Consider the following 17053-nt stretch of genomic DNA (forward strand, 5'->3'; position numbering starts at 1 on the left):
GCCACAAACTGGAACACAGGAAGTTCCATCTGAAGGTGAGGAAAAACTTCTTTACTTTGAGGGTGATGGAACATTGAAACAGGCTGCCCAGAGAGGTTGTGGAGTCTCCTGTTCTGGAGACAAAATCCCACCTGAATGCAATTTTGTGCAGCCTGCTCCAGCTGACCCTGCTTTGGCAGGGGCGTTGGACTAGATGATCTCCAGAGTTCCCTGCCATTCTGTGAATTCTTGCATCACACAAAGACAAATGCTCTCGTGTTTCTTACCTATTATCATAAACAATCTCCTCCCCCTCTACTCTGCCCTGGTGAGGCCACGTATGGAGTAATGTTTAGTTCCGGGCCCCCAAGTTAAAGAAAAACAAGGAACTATTGGAAAGAGTCCAGCAGAGGTCTACAAAGATGATCAAGGGAATGGAGCACCTCTCTTATGAGGAAGGCTGAGAGACCTAGGTCTGTTTACCCTGGAGAAAAGAAGACTGAGAGGGGATGTCATCAATGCTTATAAATATCTAAAGGGTGGGTGTCAAGAGGATGGGGCCAAACTCTTTTCAGTGGTGCCCAGTGACAGGATAAGGGGCAACGGCCACAAACTGGCACACCGGAAGTTCCATCTGAAGGTGAGGAAAAACTTCTTTACTTTGAGGGTGATGGAACATTGAAACAGGCTGCCCAGAGAGGTTGTGGAGTCTCCTGTTCTGGAGACAAAATCCCACCTGAATGCAATTTTGTGCAGCCTGCTCCAGCTGACCCTGCTTTGGCAGGGGCGTTGGACTAGATGATCTCCAGAGTTCCCTGCCATTCTGTGAATTCTTGCATCACACAAAGACAAATGCTCTCGTGTTTCTTACCTATTATCATAAACAATTGCAAAATCGATGTTATTTGCCTTTTACTGCTACAAAGGCAATATGAAGAGACTTCTTTTCCCACCTCGCTCAACTAAACCAAGAACTGTAAACAAAAGATTAGCGTAGTTTTTGGTCAGGATGGCAGAAGCAGAAGGATTATGTTCCATTTTAGGCCCTGGTGGAAGTTTTAGAAATTCACTATTAGAAAACCAGTTGAACTTTTTGACAGATAGGCAGTTGGCGATTGAGAACTTCAGCCTGTAGTATTTTTTAATGTTGTTTTAATTAAAAAACCTTGTTCTTTTTTTAGTCATACAAGTACCCCCAAGTTTTATGCTTTGTGTCCTGCTTCCTTAAAATTTTTTAGATGAGGGCATATTTTATATTTGCTGGTTTTGTATGTATTACTTTTCCTACTTAGAGCGTTCGAGTTTACTTCCAGCATTATCATCAGAACAGTATCTTTTATCCTGCACTGATAAAAGTGTGAGATGAGGTTCAAATGAGTGACCTGTCTAAAAGAAGACCACTCTGAAGGTGCTTTCAGACATCACAAAGGATAGGCTAGGGAAAAAGGATATGGAGAACATGTTATCTTCTTAGTCGATTCACTGTATGTACAACCATCTCTTGACCAGATTGTGTCTGGATACTTTGAGATGTCATAGCTCAGTTTGCTTGCATTCTTCCATGAGAATTTGGTTCTGCATTGTCACGGCAGGAAGGTAATCGTTGACTGGGTCTTGAATGCTTGTAGGAATTTGACCTATCCCTCGGCTGATTCTCTGCCCATAAGAGCCGCTGCTGTTTTTGGCTGAGATGGTCTGACCTCTGTAGACTTGAGCCTGATGCTCACATATACCAAACTTGCTTAGTAGGATAAACACATCTCTTCGGAAAGCTTTGGTGAAAATAGCATAAAGAAAGGGGTTGGCGCAAGAATTGAGTGGGTAGAAGAGTACCAGCAAAATCTTGGAATTGGTGACAGTGATCAGTGGTTTGTTCATAATGGCAGATAAAGCATGGAAAGAGATGGGAGCCATGCACAGAAAGTCAGTGAAAATCAGCACAGCCATCCGCTTGGCAATTTTGGTGTCTTTGTCCCCTGACTTGTACTGGGGGTTTCGCACAGTTACATAGATTTTTATGTAGCAGGCACAAATGATGACAAAAGCAATAATGTTACATATTAAAACGAAGACAACGTAGGCTTCAGCCACGGTGGTTTCGGTGTCCATAGGCAAGCAGATGCTGACTTTGCTATAGCTGCTGACACCAACCAGTGGCAGAAGGGCAAGAAGAAAGCAGGAGAGCCACCCTCCCAGCATGATGACCAGGGCATGCCGCAGGCGAATCTTTCGGTCCGGGCGCATGGCAAAGGTGATGGCGTACCAGCGCTCCAAGGTGATCACCGTCAGCGTGTAAACAGAAAGTTCACTAGCAAAGACGGTGAAAAAGCCAGCTGTGTTGCAGCCAGGTCCAGTCTGCCACTCTATGGCGTGGTTATAGTACTCTGACCTGGTGTGGAGATCCACAGAAGCGATCAGGAGGAGGTATAACCCCATGCAAAAATCCGCAAAGGCCAAGTTGCACATCAGAAAGCGTGGTACAGTCAGTTTATAATGGCTGGTGAGAAGGATGAAAAGGACAAAAATGTTACCTAGGATGGCCAGCAGGTTCACAAACCACACCACAATCCGCAGAAATTGATATCCCATTATATCCTCACAGGGATTAAACTCATCAGGCTCTGGAGTGCAAATTACATCTTCATTGCCTCCGCAGATAGGATAGTCATAATGACTGTCAAAAGTCTGGACATCTTCCATTTGAGGGTTCTTGAGCTCTTGGCCAAACCCAAAATTTCCTTCTCCGTGTTCTTCCAAAAAAATATAATAATGGGAATTTTCATGGAAATTTGTGAACTTGGTGTTTTTGTCATATATAGAATCGGTATGGTCTGTGTATTCTTCTGCATAGTCTTTGTAAAATGGACCTCTGAGAGTTTTGACTGATCTTCTTTTACGAAAGCTGTGACTGCTGCTCTGGTTACATGTCAGATACTCCAGGATTCTGAAAGAGTAGAGGGGGAAATCACCCGCTGGCCTTTATGGTCTGACTGGAGTGCAGCGAGTAAACAAAGGCAACATTCACCGTGAATGAAAATGTAGCTATAAAAATGTGATCGGGTATATTTCTGTTAATAGAATGTATAGTGAACAATAAGCTTGAGCATTTCTGGGCTTTTTTTTAAACTATATTATTCTTTTCTCTGTTGCTATCAGCTATCCCCAGTAGTAATTTGGCTTGTTCAGCATCCCTAATTCCTATTCCTTCTTGGGATTTGCTTTCTTAGTAGGTAACAAGACTTTTGTCAAATACAATTGTCAAGTACACCTATATTTGTAATTGAAAATTGTTCATGCTTTTTAGTAGGAAAAAAAATTGAAATTTGGCATCAAGGTTTTTTGATCACTGATATCCACTGTCACATAAACTTTAGCGTTTCTCACATCCAGGTGTGTAGAATTAAAGATTGCTTACAATTTGAGATTGCTTATAATTCACTCTGAGAAATTTTCATCTCTACTAATAGATATGCAAACAGTTGTTTCTTTTAGTCATTAGATTGGGCTGGGTTCTTTCTGCACATTTTTCCTCTTCACTCCTGTTTTATTTTTGTCCTCACTTTCCCAGACCATTGCAACTATGAATGTTATTGCTTTGTGAGCTTATTATTGAATAATTCGTATACTTGTCATAGCATATTTTTAATATACTATGCATTCTAACCACAATACTGCAATACTGAAGACTGGGCCTGTCTTCCTAAGTCAGAGGCTGGCCTGGATGACAATTCTCTAAACCCTACTGAACTTTGGAGAAATTTACAATGGATTTGCGTTCTGCAGTAAAATTTTGCTGCTGATCACTGTAAGTCACCCCCCTTCCCTCCTGCCAGCAGATGAGTTGCTCTGTTGCTTCAGGACATCTATAAATGTATTTTTTTTCCTTTCCAAAAGCTATCAGCACCTGTTCTGAAGGGAGGCTGGAAATCCTGCTGAAATGGAATTTGAAATAATCTATGTACAAGGGTATTACAGAATAATTTATTCTGAGCTTTTCAGTTAGAAAACATATGAGATACAAGGCTATAACCCCTCCAAAACTTCTTTTTCCACTCCTTTATACAGCATATTCTGTGTTATATAGCACATTACCCTTTTCTTTTTTTTGCCCTTAAATTCTGGGCTCAACAAAAGGAGGAGCTGTTGCAAAAGGTCCTACAAATTGTTATAGCAAAAATTCTTTCTTCTTTCAGTTTGAAATTGTAATCTCTGTTTCAAAGAATGTCCTCTATACCTGGAAAAAATGGTCACAAAAATGCCAATAGATGTAATTATAGTAATACTAAAAAGTTGTCTTCACTTACGGACTTTAAAGTTGAATATATGTGAGTGAAACTTACCCGCTGTTTTTTTTCCAGCTCTTGAAAGCACAGCAATGACTTGGATATGATAGGTCAGCTCGCATTAGCTGAAGAAATATCTTTACAGCTGGTAATTTCTTTAAAGTCCATGTGTTTTTGGCCATTAGTTCTTTAAGGTTTTCCAATCCTTTGGCTGGAAGGTTAGCAATGGCTGTTCTGGAGACATCCCTAGGTAAAGGGAGAAAACAACAAATGTCAGAAGACCCAGAGAAATAAGCAGAAAACGTGATACTAATATTTTCTGAGAGTTTCAGGATGGACTGAGAGAGAAGATTTTAATTGCAGTTTATGAAGAACATTGTTTTAGTAATTACAATACTTCCTATTGAAATATCCCAATAGGTCACAGTGAAACTTGACTCTTCTCTTCTCCAGATGAAACATCTCTCCCTGCCTGTCCTGCTATGAGAGATGCTCCATTCCCTTAATCAACTTAGTGGCCTGCTCCTATTTGGTTTTCACCAATTTCCTTATTTTATAGAGCTCTCCTTCTGAAGCAAAACCTCTTGGTAAACTAGATCTGAGACTAGATCTTACCAAGACAAGGCTGGCCTTTCAGCAACCCCCATGGGTCTCCATCAAGTCCTCATGGTGGTGGCAGCTACCTGCAGGAAGGGAACATGATCAAATGCTGTGTGATGGGAGGTGCTAAGACTTTTTGGAAGGGAAATGACACCTCACAAAGTCTTGGGAGTTCTTTGAGGATGTTCTGGCAAAGCATATGGAGAAAGATGACCCTGTTTGTACAATGAATTGGGATTTCTAAAAAGCCTTGACAAAATCAGGTATCAAGGGCTGGCGCACAGAGGCTATGCGATTGCTGGTACTACTGAAATGGTCATGGACAGTCTGGAAAGAGAAAGAGAGTAGCTGCAACAAAGCTTGTTTCCAACACAAAATAATATGAGGTAGTGAAAGCTAAAATTGATTGTCTAAAGAAGCAGAAGGATCCTGCAATGCTAAGTGACAGAGTAGTAAAATAATGGATATGATTCAATATTGATGAATGTAAAATGCATTAGGAAAAAGCAATCTTAACTGTACATGGATGACAATGGGGTTTAATTTACCTAGTACTCTGGAAAGATCTTGGATTCCTCTCTGAAAATGTCAGGTCAGTACTATTTGGTAATGTTGAAGGGAAATAGAATGCTAAGAACTCTTAGGAAAGAAATAGAAAATAGAACAGAGAACCTTCCCTTTATAAATCTAACTGCATCCTAAATACTATATGCAGTTCTGTAAGTACTATATGCAGAATATAAGAGCACAGAAAGCTACAGCAAGAATTATTAAAAGTATCATATTTTTTATATATGAAGTAATAAGGAGCAGGTAAGAACTTTTGGGAAAAGCTAGGACCGGATGCAATAGGAGACTGTGTAGGCCATGCATATTCTAAAGAAGGTGATTGGGAATGATTATTCACTCTGGTGAAATGAATTTCGGAGAAACTAAGAGTGTGAGGTAAGAGACTTAAAAATGAGAAAAGGTATAATCTTTTCACAAAATTGCATCATTATATTGTGAAAGTCAGTGCCATGGTTCAGTGTGCAGGCCAAATAACAAGGTAACAAGGACAATATCCCTTTTTGTTTTGGGTTTTTTCACAGTTGTGTCACGTTCCCATCAGAAACGACTCGGAGGAGGAACATCCTGAGGGACAAGGGCTTGTGCCTGGGGAACAGCAGCGGAGAGAAGCCTCTCCAGGGCCCTGGGTGCGCAGGGGAGGGAGCTCCTGGAGAGCTGGGAGCAGAAGGAGCAGCCAGCCTGGGGCTCAGGCGGTGGAAACTATTTCCCAGGGAGCAGAGGGCAATGTGCAAAGTCTGTGGCAACTCAAAGAGTGTCATCAAGTGATGTTAAGAAGTCTGAAAGAAAGATCTGTTCAGTGAGAAGAAAGAGCTTGGAAGAATTAGTTATAAAATTTCTGTTCTACCTTACTGAACCCTTTGAAGTCTTTTATGTGTGTGTGTATGGGTGTGTACTTAAGCACTGATGGCTATTGCAGTTTTGATTTTCAAAAGCTCTGCTTGTTTTAAACTGGGGTGCTTGGGGAGAAGATACAGGCACAGCTGCCTTAAAGATCTAGCTGATTTAGGATTAATCCTGTTGCAGGACTAACAACGGATGGTTGGTCCCATCCATGGGTCCTATTTAGCACAATGGCTCGGAGTTTGGAAGCTTCCAAAATCCCCAGTTTGGGAACTCCCTAAACTGTTGCCATGGTGTCTGCCACCAAGAGGTCTTGTGAGCTCTGTGTGCCGCAGCTATTGCAAGTGGAAAAGGCTCCTGGAGGTCTGGTGATAATTTGTCTCCCAGGGGAAGATAACTTCTTAGTTATCCTACCTAGGCCCACGCTTTGTTAGTGACAAAAAGTGTGTCAACTGGCCAGAAGAAAGGGTGGGATTGACATGTTTTGGTTTTTTTTTACCTTAACAAATCCAGTCTTGATGATTATCTATTCAGATTCACAATCTGCTTCAAGCAGTATATCAGCTGTCTTCAAACGAGAAAGCATAGGATTGAAAAGACTTTAAATAATAATTACTAGTCTTCAGAATAATGTGAATCCAAGTAGTTGGAGTTTGCCAGACTACAGTATCTGTGTCTGCGTTCATACAGAAGACACATTTTCCTATTTCTTATTTACTTGTTCTGTGTCATTGTGCGATCAGTCTTGATTTGGGGCTGCTCAGAAAAATGGGAACTGACTGCAGCTGCGTCAGCCTCGCTAATGTCTAATAATATTGATAACTAAGATGTTGTTTAAACACAGCAATGTATACATTGCACAGAAGAGCATCTCGCTACTACTGCCAAACTGTAGCTGTCATACTTAAAGAAACACAAGAGAATGGGCAAGAGATCTGATAGACTTGTCAAGAGAATCTGTCTCAAATATTGAAGTGACTGTACAAGAGGCTGTGAAAGACAAGATGTCACAGGGACTGGATGGTTTTCACCAAAAAGTTCTGAAGCAGCTCGAGGAGGAAGCAGTTGAGTTGGTAAAAGAGGTGTGACACTTACCCCCCTGTGGGAAGGCAGCAAATGAGCCACCAACTGATATGATGTACCTGGGGGAAGTCAGCACGTAAAGGGCTTTTACAAAAGTCCTGCCTTACAAACCCCTCTGAGCGTTGTGGTTAAGATCTGCTCAAAGTCTCCTGGGACTTCTACGAGGCCTTTAACAAACCCTACAAAGGCTGACACGGAAAGCAGGCAGTCACACTCCTTGTGGGAGACGTCAAATGTTGGGGATGATGGTAAAGTGCTAACAAAATTCACTTCTAGTCTAGATCCAGACCAGATTTTAGCATTTAAGTAGCTGTGGTCTAGAGCTCGCTCAGGTGCTGGACGTGGTCTGTCTGAGGTCGTGTAGAGCTCTACACCCTGGAGCGTAACAGCAACCAAAGTGCACTCAGCCAATTTTAACATCGTGGCTTGCTAGCGGTTTTGTTTCTTTCTCACTTGCTTTCATATAAGTCTCATGGGACATTTCTAGGCTATCGCTTACCTTACATGGAATTCACACATTAGATTGAAAATTGAAGAGACATCGGAGAGCTTCAGATGAATGTGGGAATAAAACATAGTTTAGGATTTAAGAAGTGTTGTTTTCTGACCCAACTGTATATATGACACAAGTGTTAAACAGATGTTTAGCTGTTTAGATTTTATTTTTTTCTGGGTTATTATTTTTTGGTCTAATTTTTCATTGTTTTTATGAATTCAGAAGTTTGGAATTAGATATAAGACACAACAGCTTTTGTCAATAATGTTTTTCACAGCTGGAAACATGCAATTGTAGTATGAAATCAAGTAATAATGAGAATTTAAAAGACAGATAATTGAGAAAATGAAATTGAATGAGTCACAGTACCATTGGGATATTTTACCTAATCATATACAGATTTCTGAGTACTGCAATACTACAATAGGTAAAAAAGTATAAAATATATAATAGATGGGCTTAGAGTGCAAATATTATTTCTATCTTCTGAAATATTCTTTAATTTTACAAATTTGCATTATTTGATTAGCAGAATACAGAGTGCTCCTGTTGCTCGAAGACATGCTTGTGCCCAGTGGCAGGAACAGAACAGAACCTCCTAAGGTAGGACCTATTCCTAGACTGGGAAATGATGCTTTAAAGAGCACTTCTTTTTTCTAAAGATAATTAATTACTCACATGTATCTTGTGCAACAGTTAGTAATGTTTTGAATTTGTACTGTATGTTTTGCAGAAGTTAATTGAATAATGAGCCTGATTGTGCTTTTGTTGTACTTTGCTGTACTTGTGCTCTAGGCAGCAGCTCTTGTTGGTGCATTTAGTAAATCAGGTACACTGAGTTGCTGAATCCTAGCCAAGATTTCTTTTTCAGGTGAAGAGCAATGTACTGTCATACTTTTAAAATAGTTTTCTAAAAGGAACAGTCTAAGTATACCTCCACATACATCTGAAATATAGCGGTGACAAAGAAATCAGAATTATTGGCATCTGATCCCTCTATTCAGTGATCACACTCCCTGCTTCCTCTGCTGTTGCAAACTGCATTTAAAAAAAAACACAAAAAACCTAAATTTTTAATATCTGCTTAAATATACCATCTAACTAGGTGGTCTGAGAGCACGGCCAAACTCACATAAACTGCCTCTCCAATGTCCAATAATTTAATTATTATCTGCTTCAAAAGTACGACTCCATGAATGGTCTGTGCTTCTTTCTCTCCTCAAGCCAGTGAAAGGAAAACCTGATAATCCATAGAACTGGTCTCAGACCCTATTCCCAAGGACTCTGCTTATAACTCCATTGGACCTTGTGGTAGAGGGTGATGTGGAGGAATGATAAGGCCCTGAAAGGTGGGCCCTCAGCCAGATCTTTCCTCCTTATCCTACAAGACAGTAATTTAGATGACTGAAGCAGATGACAGACTACCATTCATACGTAGGCCTTGCAGTGCATCTGACTTGAAATGCAGGGGACAGAGAAGCAGAGATTTGATGACAACCTTGCCATCAAAGGTCTGTTGCAGCTTTGCACAGCAGGGACACAAGTCTTCTTTGCATAAAGTGGTTATGGCCAATACAACTTCTACTGCAGATTGCTATGTTGCTAGTAGCTAGCCTGATTTTCTGGAGTCGGAGAGATTCTGTGAGAAAAATAATGTCTCTGCACCTTTTTGTTATTATAGCTAGCTACTAGGATTCCTTCTCTGAACAATGCACCATTATTCTGATATAAATATGCTGTTTTCCTGAAGAGCAGAAAGTAAAAGGGATACTTACACGTAGTGTAAAAACCAGTACCATCTGGTTTTGCAGTGGAGGAGGGAATCCCACTGCCAGCCCTTCAGTTCTCCCAGTGATCAGTCCTATGCACTATGTTACATGTTACATGATTTGAGTCAGGGAATATGATTCTTCTACAAGTTCTTATACTTGTTAAAGGTTTTTTTTTGTTTCATTCTGTGTTGTGATTCCTAATTTTAGTGAAGAGTTCTTTGGAGGACTATAAAATCAGACTGAAACTCAAGTTATATGAGAAAGGAGAAAAGACAGCACCAGAAGTAACTTTATTCTGTCTAAAATGATTTTCCATCTCTGTTTCAATTTCCTTTCCATGTGTGCTGCTGGAGTACTTAGTTTGTATTACAGTTGTACTACAATCATATGCTCATAAGACAGATTGCAGTACAGAATTTTTCAGAAGAAAAAAGGATAGGAACAGTATTTCTAATGTAAGATGCAAGCGTTTCTTAAATCAGTTCCCTAAAGCACAACTTCTGTTGCTGATATTCTTTTTGTTAATGTGTCATTCCCATCCCTGCTCCTCTGCTGCTAATAATCATTGGAAAGAAAGCGTAACCTAAACCAGTATTATTTTTGAAGCTTTCTCTGCTTCATTTTCTCCTACTCACAGTAGTGTTGGTCCACTGTGCACTCCCAGAAATGCATCATCATTGATAACTTCCAGGTATTTGTTCTTGTGCAGATAGCTGCAGAAACAAACAAAACAGTGATTTGGATATAGTTATTCTTAGGTTAAAGAAGAAGACATTCAGTTTACTTGCCTAAACAGATTTACAAAAGCAATATGTATAAGGGCCATGCTATCCCAACAACAAATTGAGGCCAAGGAACAAAATGCAGGTTTGCCATTTTGAAAATAAATTTAATTCCTCAACAAATAAAAATCTAATGAATTATCAAAATAAATTACCTCTCCTCCAAATTCTTTTTCTCTCTCTGTCATACACATAAAGACACACGCATACACACCGTATCTTTGAGTAAGTATGAGGTGAAATAGATAATTTTGCTTTCATTGTAATGAGGTATGGGGAATTGCATGATACTCACAGGAACACATCATGAACAAACATGAAAATAATTCCCTCTTTGTTTTGAGTTTGGTAATAACATTTTAAAATGCTTTATAATATCCATAGCCAAGTGAAAGCTCCCTCCCCCCCAGGTCAACAGTTAATAATGAAGTTTTGTGGTAAGAGGAGCAAGAGACGGAGTGAGAAGGAGGCTAAATCTGAAGGAAAAAATAATATACAACTTATGTAAAAAAAAATTTTAAAATCTAAAGTCTTAGGAAAACAGAGAACAGTTTCCTGAGCAGCCAACACTTTCCTGAAATATAGAATGCTGTGAATTTCTCCTATCGTTACATGATTGATGTAATCAGAGACGAACACTAAATTGCATCACTCTGGAAACTAATTTATAAGAAAGTGTGGATTCAAGAAGCAGAGAATTTACAGAGTTGAGTTAAAGGTGCATGATTGAAGACGGGCAACGCAAGGCTACTGAACATTCAAAAAAATAACACAACCCAAGTTATGAGCTGAATTAGCTGAGCAAAGAAAAGAGACTGAAGATTAGGTTGTGATATATATATATATACATACCTATGTATGTGTGTGTTTATATATATATATGTACAAGTGAATACTACTGTGATAATTCTTTCCCTAAGCCAGCAATTAAACGCTAGGTTGTGTTTTTACTTAGTTCAATCAACTTCTGTCACAATGTTTACAAGAGAAACAGCTTGCAGGCATCAAACCTAGTCACGCTTTTTAATTTAATTTAGATGGAAATTGAAACCTTGTGATGGGATTAAGTATAATTTACCAAATATAGTAGTCCCTGGAGGAGGATGGAGGAGCCTCTAGCTCTCTTGGTTGACAGGCACTACATAAGCAAGGAGACACAACAGTCGAAACGTTTTGTTTCTGTACTATGATGACAAAGGGCCTCTAAGAGAAGTTTGAGCCAAGGCAGGAAAGGGGATGGTTGAGCTGCAGGTCTGCGCTTCGGGGCAGAAATGCAACACAACCCGTTAGGGAGGAGAACAGGGAAAGTTCTCAAGGGGAATGTATGTTCCCCTTGATGAAATGATGGCAAAATGATCAACGCAGTAAAGGCCCTGAAGGAGCATGGTGCCTGGGCAGAGGAGACTCGTATCACCTGTGACTACCCCATTTATAAATTTTATCAAGTTTCTGTATAGTGGAAAAGGTAAAGTCTAATGGCCCTAGAAGCAAACTGCAGATGAAAGCATGAGGCTGCAGACTAGGAGCAACAACAGGGTCACAGACCGCAACATTATACGTAGCTCAGGTTCAGCAAAAAGCAGGAAGAGGAACTCATAGTGACCTAAGTATGACAACAGTGGGTGGCACAGGCCCAACAACAACAAGCGTCAGGATTGCTTGACATTTCACCAACAAGGGCACAGGGCTGGTGGAGGCCTTGTAATGCAAGAAGGAAGAGAAAGAAGATAATAGGACATTTCAGCTGCTATGTAAAACAGGACAATGTCATGTCAGAGCACTACAGAGATACTGAGCATTCAGACATTATCAATGGGTGCTCCATAAAGCAATAGGTTAGAGGGTCTGCATGAGGAAAAGCAACTTTTTATTTCAGCCTGAGTGGCACGCATGCTCTGTTTCAAAAAGTTACAGTCTAAAGTCTGTTTTATGAAAGCAACCACCAGGTACAGATGTTCAGTAACTTTGTAGGACCAAGAAAGCCAAAGAGTACACTCTATAGGCTCCAAAAAGGAGAAACATGCATACATGAGAAAACTTCCTTAAAAATAAACAAAAGTATGAAAGTTAAATTATTGAGGGCATTCTGGGAGCTCTTTAGGGACACCAGATTGGAGATACAGAGCAAATGTGAAAATCTTGAGATAACAAAAGAAAAACAAAATCCTGAATATTCAAAATCTTCAGCTGAGATGAAAAACCAAAAAAATGCTGAAAAGTCTGAAGATATTTTTGCAAAATATTTTATTTTTACCAAAAGTGTATTTTCTTCTGGGTATAACAGATATGAATGAAAAATGCTGACCAGTTACTTCAACTAACTAACATATAGTTCCACATAAATTTCTTTTTTCAGTGTAAAAGATTTCTATTTCTCTTCTTCCATAGTCCAAGGTCATTCTTGCAATTCCCTTTATTGTAGCTGGACACACCTTTACCGGTGTTTTTTTTTTTTAGATGAATTATTTCACTGATAAAGTTTTACTGCAGTCCCACAACCAATTTTATCAGCACGGAGTGATGGAATAAGAATAAATAGCCAGATTAGGGAAAAAGGGAGGTTTTGCAAAATTTTATTCCAAATGATCACTTAGTTTAAAAACAAGTAAATTTACTAAAAATTCCTAGTTGGAATACCTCACTGGATTATGGAATTATGGATTATTTGATAGTATCTGCTTGTTTTCTTTCAGCTTCTGATTTTAAAATAAGGCAGCAGAGCTTAACAAACAGGGAGAAAAATAATACATTGGCCACATATTTAAGTATCACTACTGTAGTATTAAGTGGGCTCTGGACATCTAACATGTTAATGTATCTATGCATCCAGTTGGATTATGAAATGAAGGTTAAAGAAAGGGAGAACAGGCAAAGAGATGCATTGGCAAATGAGCAGTATTAAGGATTCATCCTATGGTTTTTCTACACCGTTGCTTATCTTGAGTCTGAGCTAAGCCAAGCATTGTAAGTGATTCCTGAGAGTGTGTACCAAAGTAAATATATTCTTTCGGAATTTATTTTTGTAATTAGATTTTGAGATTGCACACTTTCCATTTCAGTAATTTAGACAGCTCTGTAAAAGCTCACCACAAATATATTTTGCCATTCACTGGAACTAAAAAAATCTTCTTTCCTCAGTAACTTCCTTACAGAAATAAACATTGGTGCAGGAGCACCACTTAGCAGAAGTCTGCAGGAGTGATGCAGTTCATGGACATTAATAATGTGTTAGGAAGAGGGATTCAAGTTTCAGATGAATGCTATTCAGTAAAAGTATCATTCAGCCCTTCATTCCTGGTTTTTTACTTCCCTGCCCTTATAAAATATATACAGCAATGCTGTGCTTTGCTATAAAACACACATCCTTGTTGGATGAGGAGATATATTAGGTAGCACCATCATTTGGTATGGTCACAGAAACTATGCATGGTTCAGACCCATATCTGCATTGATTGTTTTGACCTCCTTGAATTGCCTTGGTCTTTTTATACTGCAAGAGTGGTAGGAAGGCACACTGCATGGGAGAAGGTAGCCTCCAAGATTCCCAAAATGTCTTCTGATTTATGGATAGAAAAAGGAGTCTTTGAATGACTTGTCAAAAATGAACTACTGTTTTCAATTGTTTTCCTTTTTTACTTGTTTTCCTCCTTGAGGTCATAATTCAAAACCCATTAAAATTTCCCTCCCTCTTTTTCTCTTAGTTTCTTTTTACTCCTGGTTTCATCAAGTCCAAAGGACCTTAGGTCAGACACAGAGGAAAACAGGTACTTTCTTCACTGTACAGTGGTAGATAAACAGGAGTTCAAATTAGAAATGTCAGAATACAGAAAATGAAATATTTTGCTTTTGCATTAACTTAATGCTGCTGCTAGAAACAACAAATCTCCAAGCTTCCACTTAGCAAAATTATACCTTATCTTGGCATACGGTAACCAAACTACTTCAGAAAATTAGTTTAGAAATTTCAATGTAGTTTATCAAACAGATAAAGCGTTCACCACTGATGTTCAGCTCCCTAGTTTGCCTTGTAAGTCTGGAGTAGTGCTTTGCTCAAAGTAAATGTCATGTGATTTAATTAGGAGAAAACTGTTGTAAGAAACCATTTTTACTGCTGGTAGATAAAGCCCTGAAAGTAAGCCTGGTTGCAGTTCTTTTGCTTTAATTTGCTTAACTAGTGCATTATAGCTAGTCTCTGGAAAGGTTCACTTAGAATCATATTTGAGGGGATGCATAAGGATCATCAAGTCCAACTTCCCGCTCCTTTAGTTTTACATAAAACTAAACTATATGACTAAGAGCATTATCCAGATGCTCCTTGAACTCTGACAGGCTTGGTGCCACAACCACTTGTCTGGGCAGGCTGTTCCAGGGACCAACCACCCTCTTAGTGAAGAACCTTTTCCTAATGTCCAATCGGAACTTCCCCTGATGCAGCTTCATTCCATTTCCTCGTGTCCTATCACTGGTCACCAGAGACAGGACATCAGCACCTCCCCCTCTGCTGCTCCCCTTGAGAAGTTGTAGACTGCCATGAGGTCACTCCTCTGAAAGTAAGCAAGCAGTATCTGCAGAACCTAATATGTGTTTTCTGCTTCTCTACTTCCACCCAGCCCAATGAAGCAGGTGTTTAGGACTCCAGATCTTCTAAAACTACCTTTTCACTTGATTCTTTAATAATAAGGAAAAGAGGCCAGAAGCAACCACACTTGCACACTATCAGAGAAGCAAAAAGAAAAATTCCTACAGAATCATCTCCGACTTGTGTTTCATCAAAATGTAAGAAATGGAAGGGCCAACACAGTTCATATATTGGCTTAGAAAGATTTTAAGTATTGCATATACATCTTGGAGGGATTCAGGCAAGACACTGGATTATTTTTGCCATATTTTACATCTTGCAATTTCTGTGGGCACTAGTACAAACACTATGTCATCATGAAAAGGTTCCTTTCTCATATGAAAGTTCAAAGTAACTGAACTAAAGTGAGTAAAATAAGACCTATCCCAGGTCTTTAATTTAACTCAAGCCTTTTCAAAATTTAAGAAGTCTAGCTAGCTGTTAAGGAAAAAAGGGCAGCTTGGAAAGATTAAGACATTGTGAAGGATGCTCTTATGGAATTCTTATAGAATTCAAGCCCGATTTAAAATAAAGTACTGAAAATAATCATATCTATCCTTATGCCTCTCTTGTTAATTTTAGAGCTCATGATGAAGAAGTCTTTTTACTCATGAGATTGCCAGCCAGACTCTTCAGTCAAGCCTCTGTAGGACCAGAGTAAGCTCTGCCAAAGTGAATGGAGCCCCTGGAATTGAGATTTGTTCTGTGTTAATGATGGAGGCACATGATTTTGGGTATGTGTAAAAATGATATTCACTCATTTCAAGTTTTAGTTTTCCAGAAACTATAATAAGAAGGTGAAGGCAAAGCTGAAATGGTTGCTTCATGCTTTTGAGATGTCCAGCCCTTGTTTCTAGTGCAAGTGAATTGCTCTGAATTGCTTCCAACACCTTATACCACTCACTTTTTTGCAGGTAAGAGATTTCTGTGAAAGGGCTGCTGCCATTGTCAGTGCTACGTGTACTAAAACAAACTGTCTTGTAAGTAAAATACGATAATTATCTTCCAAATTGTCTTAGAAATGTTACTGATCAAAAGAAATTTTATTGTAGCTTCAAACCAGAGCAAAATTCACACTGGAATTACCTGCCATGATTTTATTTCTGAGCTATAAATATACATACTAAATGAAAGCACACTGCAGAAGACATTAAGCAGCCATATTTTTATGGCTGGCTGAAATTAATATCCTTTTTTGCTCCTTAAAAATTATTAGAACAAGATATGTATTTGAGAGCCTACAACAAGCATAGAGTATTTATTATAGAATTATTTTTTTCTGAAAGAAGAGAGTGATCTGCTACTTACATAGCGTCCAGGTTTGTCCCATTAAAAGCATGGCCTTGGATACTGGTAAAACCATTATTGTAGAGTTTGCTGCAAGCAAAAAAAAAAATAAATTAGTATATTGTGGGTTGCTTCAATACCTGAATACCTAACATCTTACGTACAATTTTTCTGGGCAACAGCACATTTATGTATGAGTTAATTTTAATCTCTTGAAGAAGCAGCAATTATAGTTCAAGGTCAAACAAATGCCCAGGAGCATTCTTGAGTGTAGCTGAATCAAGAATACCATGTGGCAGGTGTGCCATCTTTTACTTCATTTTACAGCAAAAAGAGAACTAGACTAAAACACTTTGCTAAAACTTTCCCACTCTCAAACTGAGAACAAGGAAACAAAATTCTGCTAGGACTGATTAAGGAAGGTTAAAGGAACTAATTCCTAGAAAAATAGGTATGATTTTGCTATCAGGCTTGCCTGAATTTTTAGAATTCATTCTTTTGCTACCTTAGAGCAAAAGGATTTTTTTTTAATTTCTTTAGAATTCACTTTTTCACATTCTAATGCTCTTTCCCCTAGTTCAGGTCATAACTCATTACAGTCATTTTCACTCCCCTTAGTGCTTTCATGCAGCTTACACGGAGTATGACTTGCATAACTGAAATTTATTTAACCATATTTCTTCAAATATGACTCTTTTTACATTTGCCACCCATTAGTTTTAATGGTATGTGCCACTTAGGTT

At 39.0% G+C, this 17053-nt stretch overlaps 1 protein-coding gene across 4 annotated transcripts in view; it reads right to left on the bottom strand.

Annotated features, from left to right (window-relative positions):
- Window positions 1-17053, bottom strand: part of TSHR (thyroid stimulating hormone receptor) — a 54570-nt gene continuing 37517 nt past the window's right edge. For 2 of the 4 annotated variants that reach the window (XR_001411976.1, XR_001411975.1), the window contains 5 exons: window positions 16332-16400; window positions 10259-10336; window positions 4320-4508; window positions 851-2923; window positions 1-266 (listed from right to left, as the gene is read on the bottom strand). Coding sequence is in view for 1 of the 4 variants with exons in the window: in XM_014941613.1 (XP_014797099.1) it covers window positions 1513-2923; window positions 4320-4508; window positions 10259-10336; window positions 16332-16400 (1747 nt within the window). In the remaining 3 variants the exon portion in view is untranslated. Of the gene's footprint in view, window positions 267-295; window positions 2924-4319; window positions 4509-10258; window positions 10337-16331; window positions 16401-17053 lie in introns of those variants that run through there. The other 2 variants (XR_001411977.1, XM_014941613.1) reach the window with 2 other exon arrangements.

This window comes from Calidris pugnax, unplaced genomic scaffold, assembly GCF_001431845.1.
Source record: "Calidris pugnax isolate Ruff unplaced genomic scaffold, ASM143184v1 scaffold56, whole genome shotgun sequence".
NCBI classification, from domain to species: Eukaryota; Metazoa; Chordata; class Aves; order Charadriiformes; family Scolopacidae; genus Calidris; species Calidris pugnax.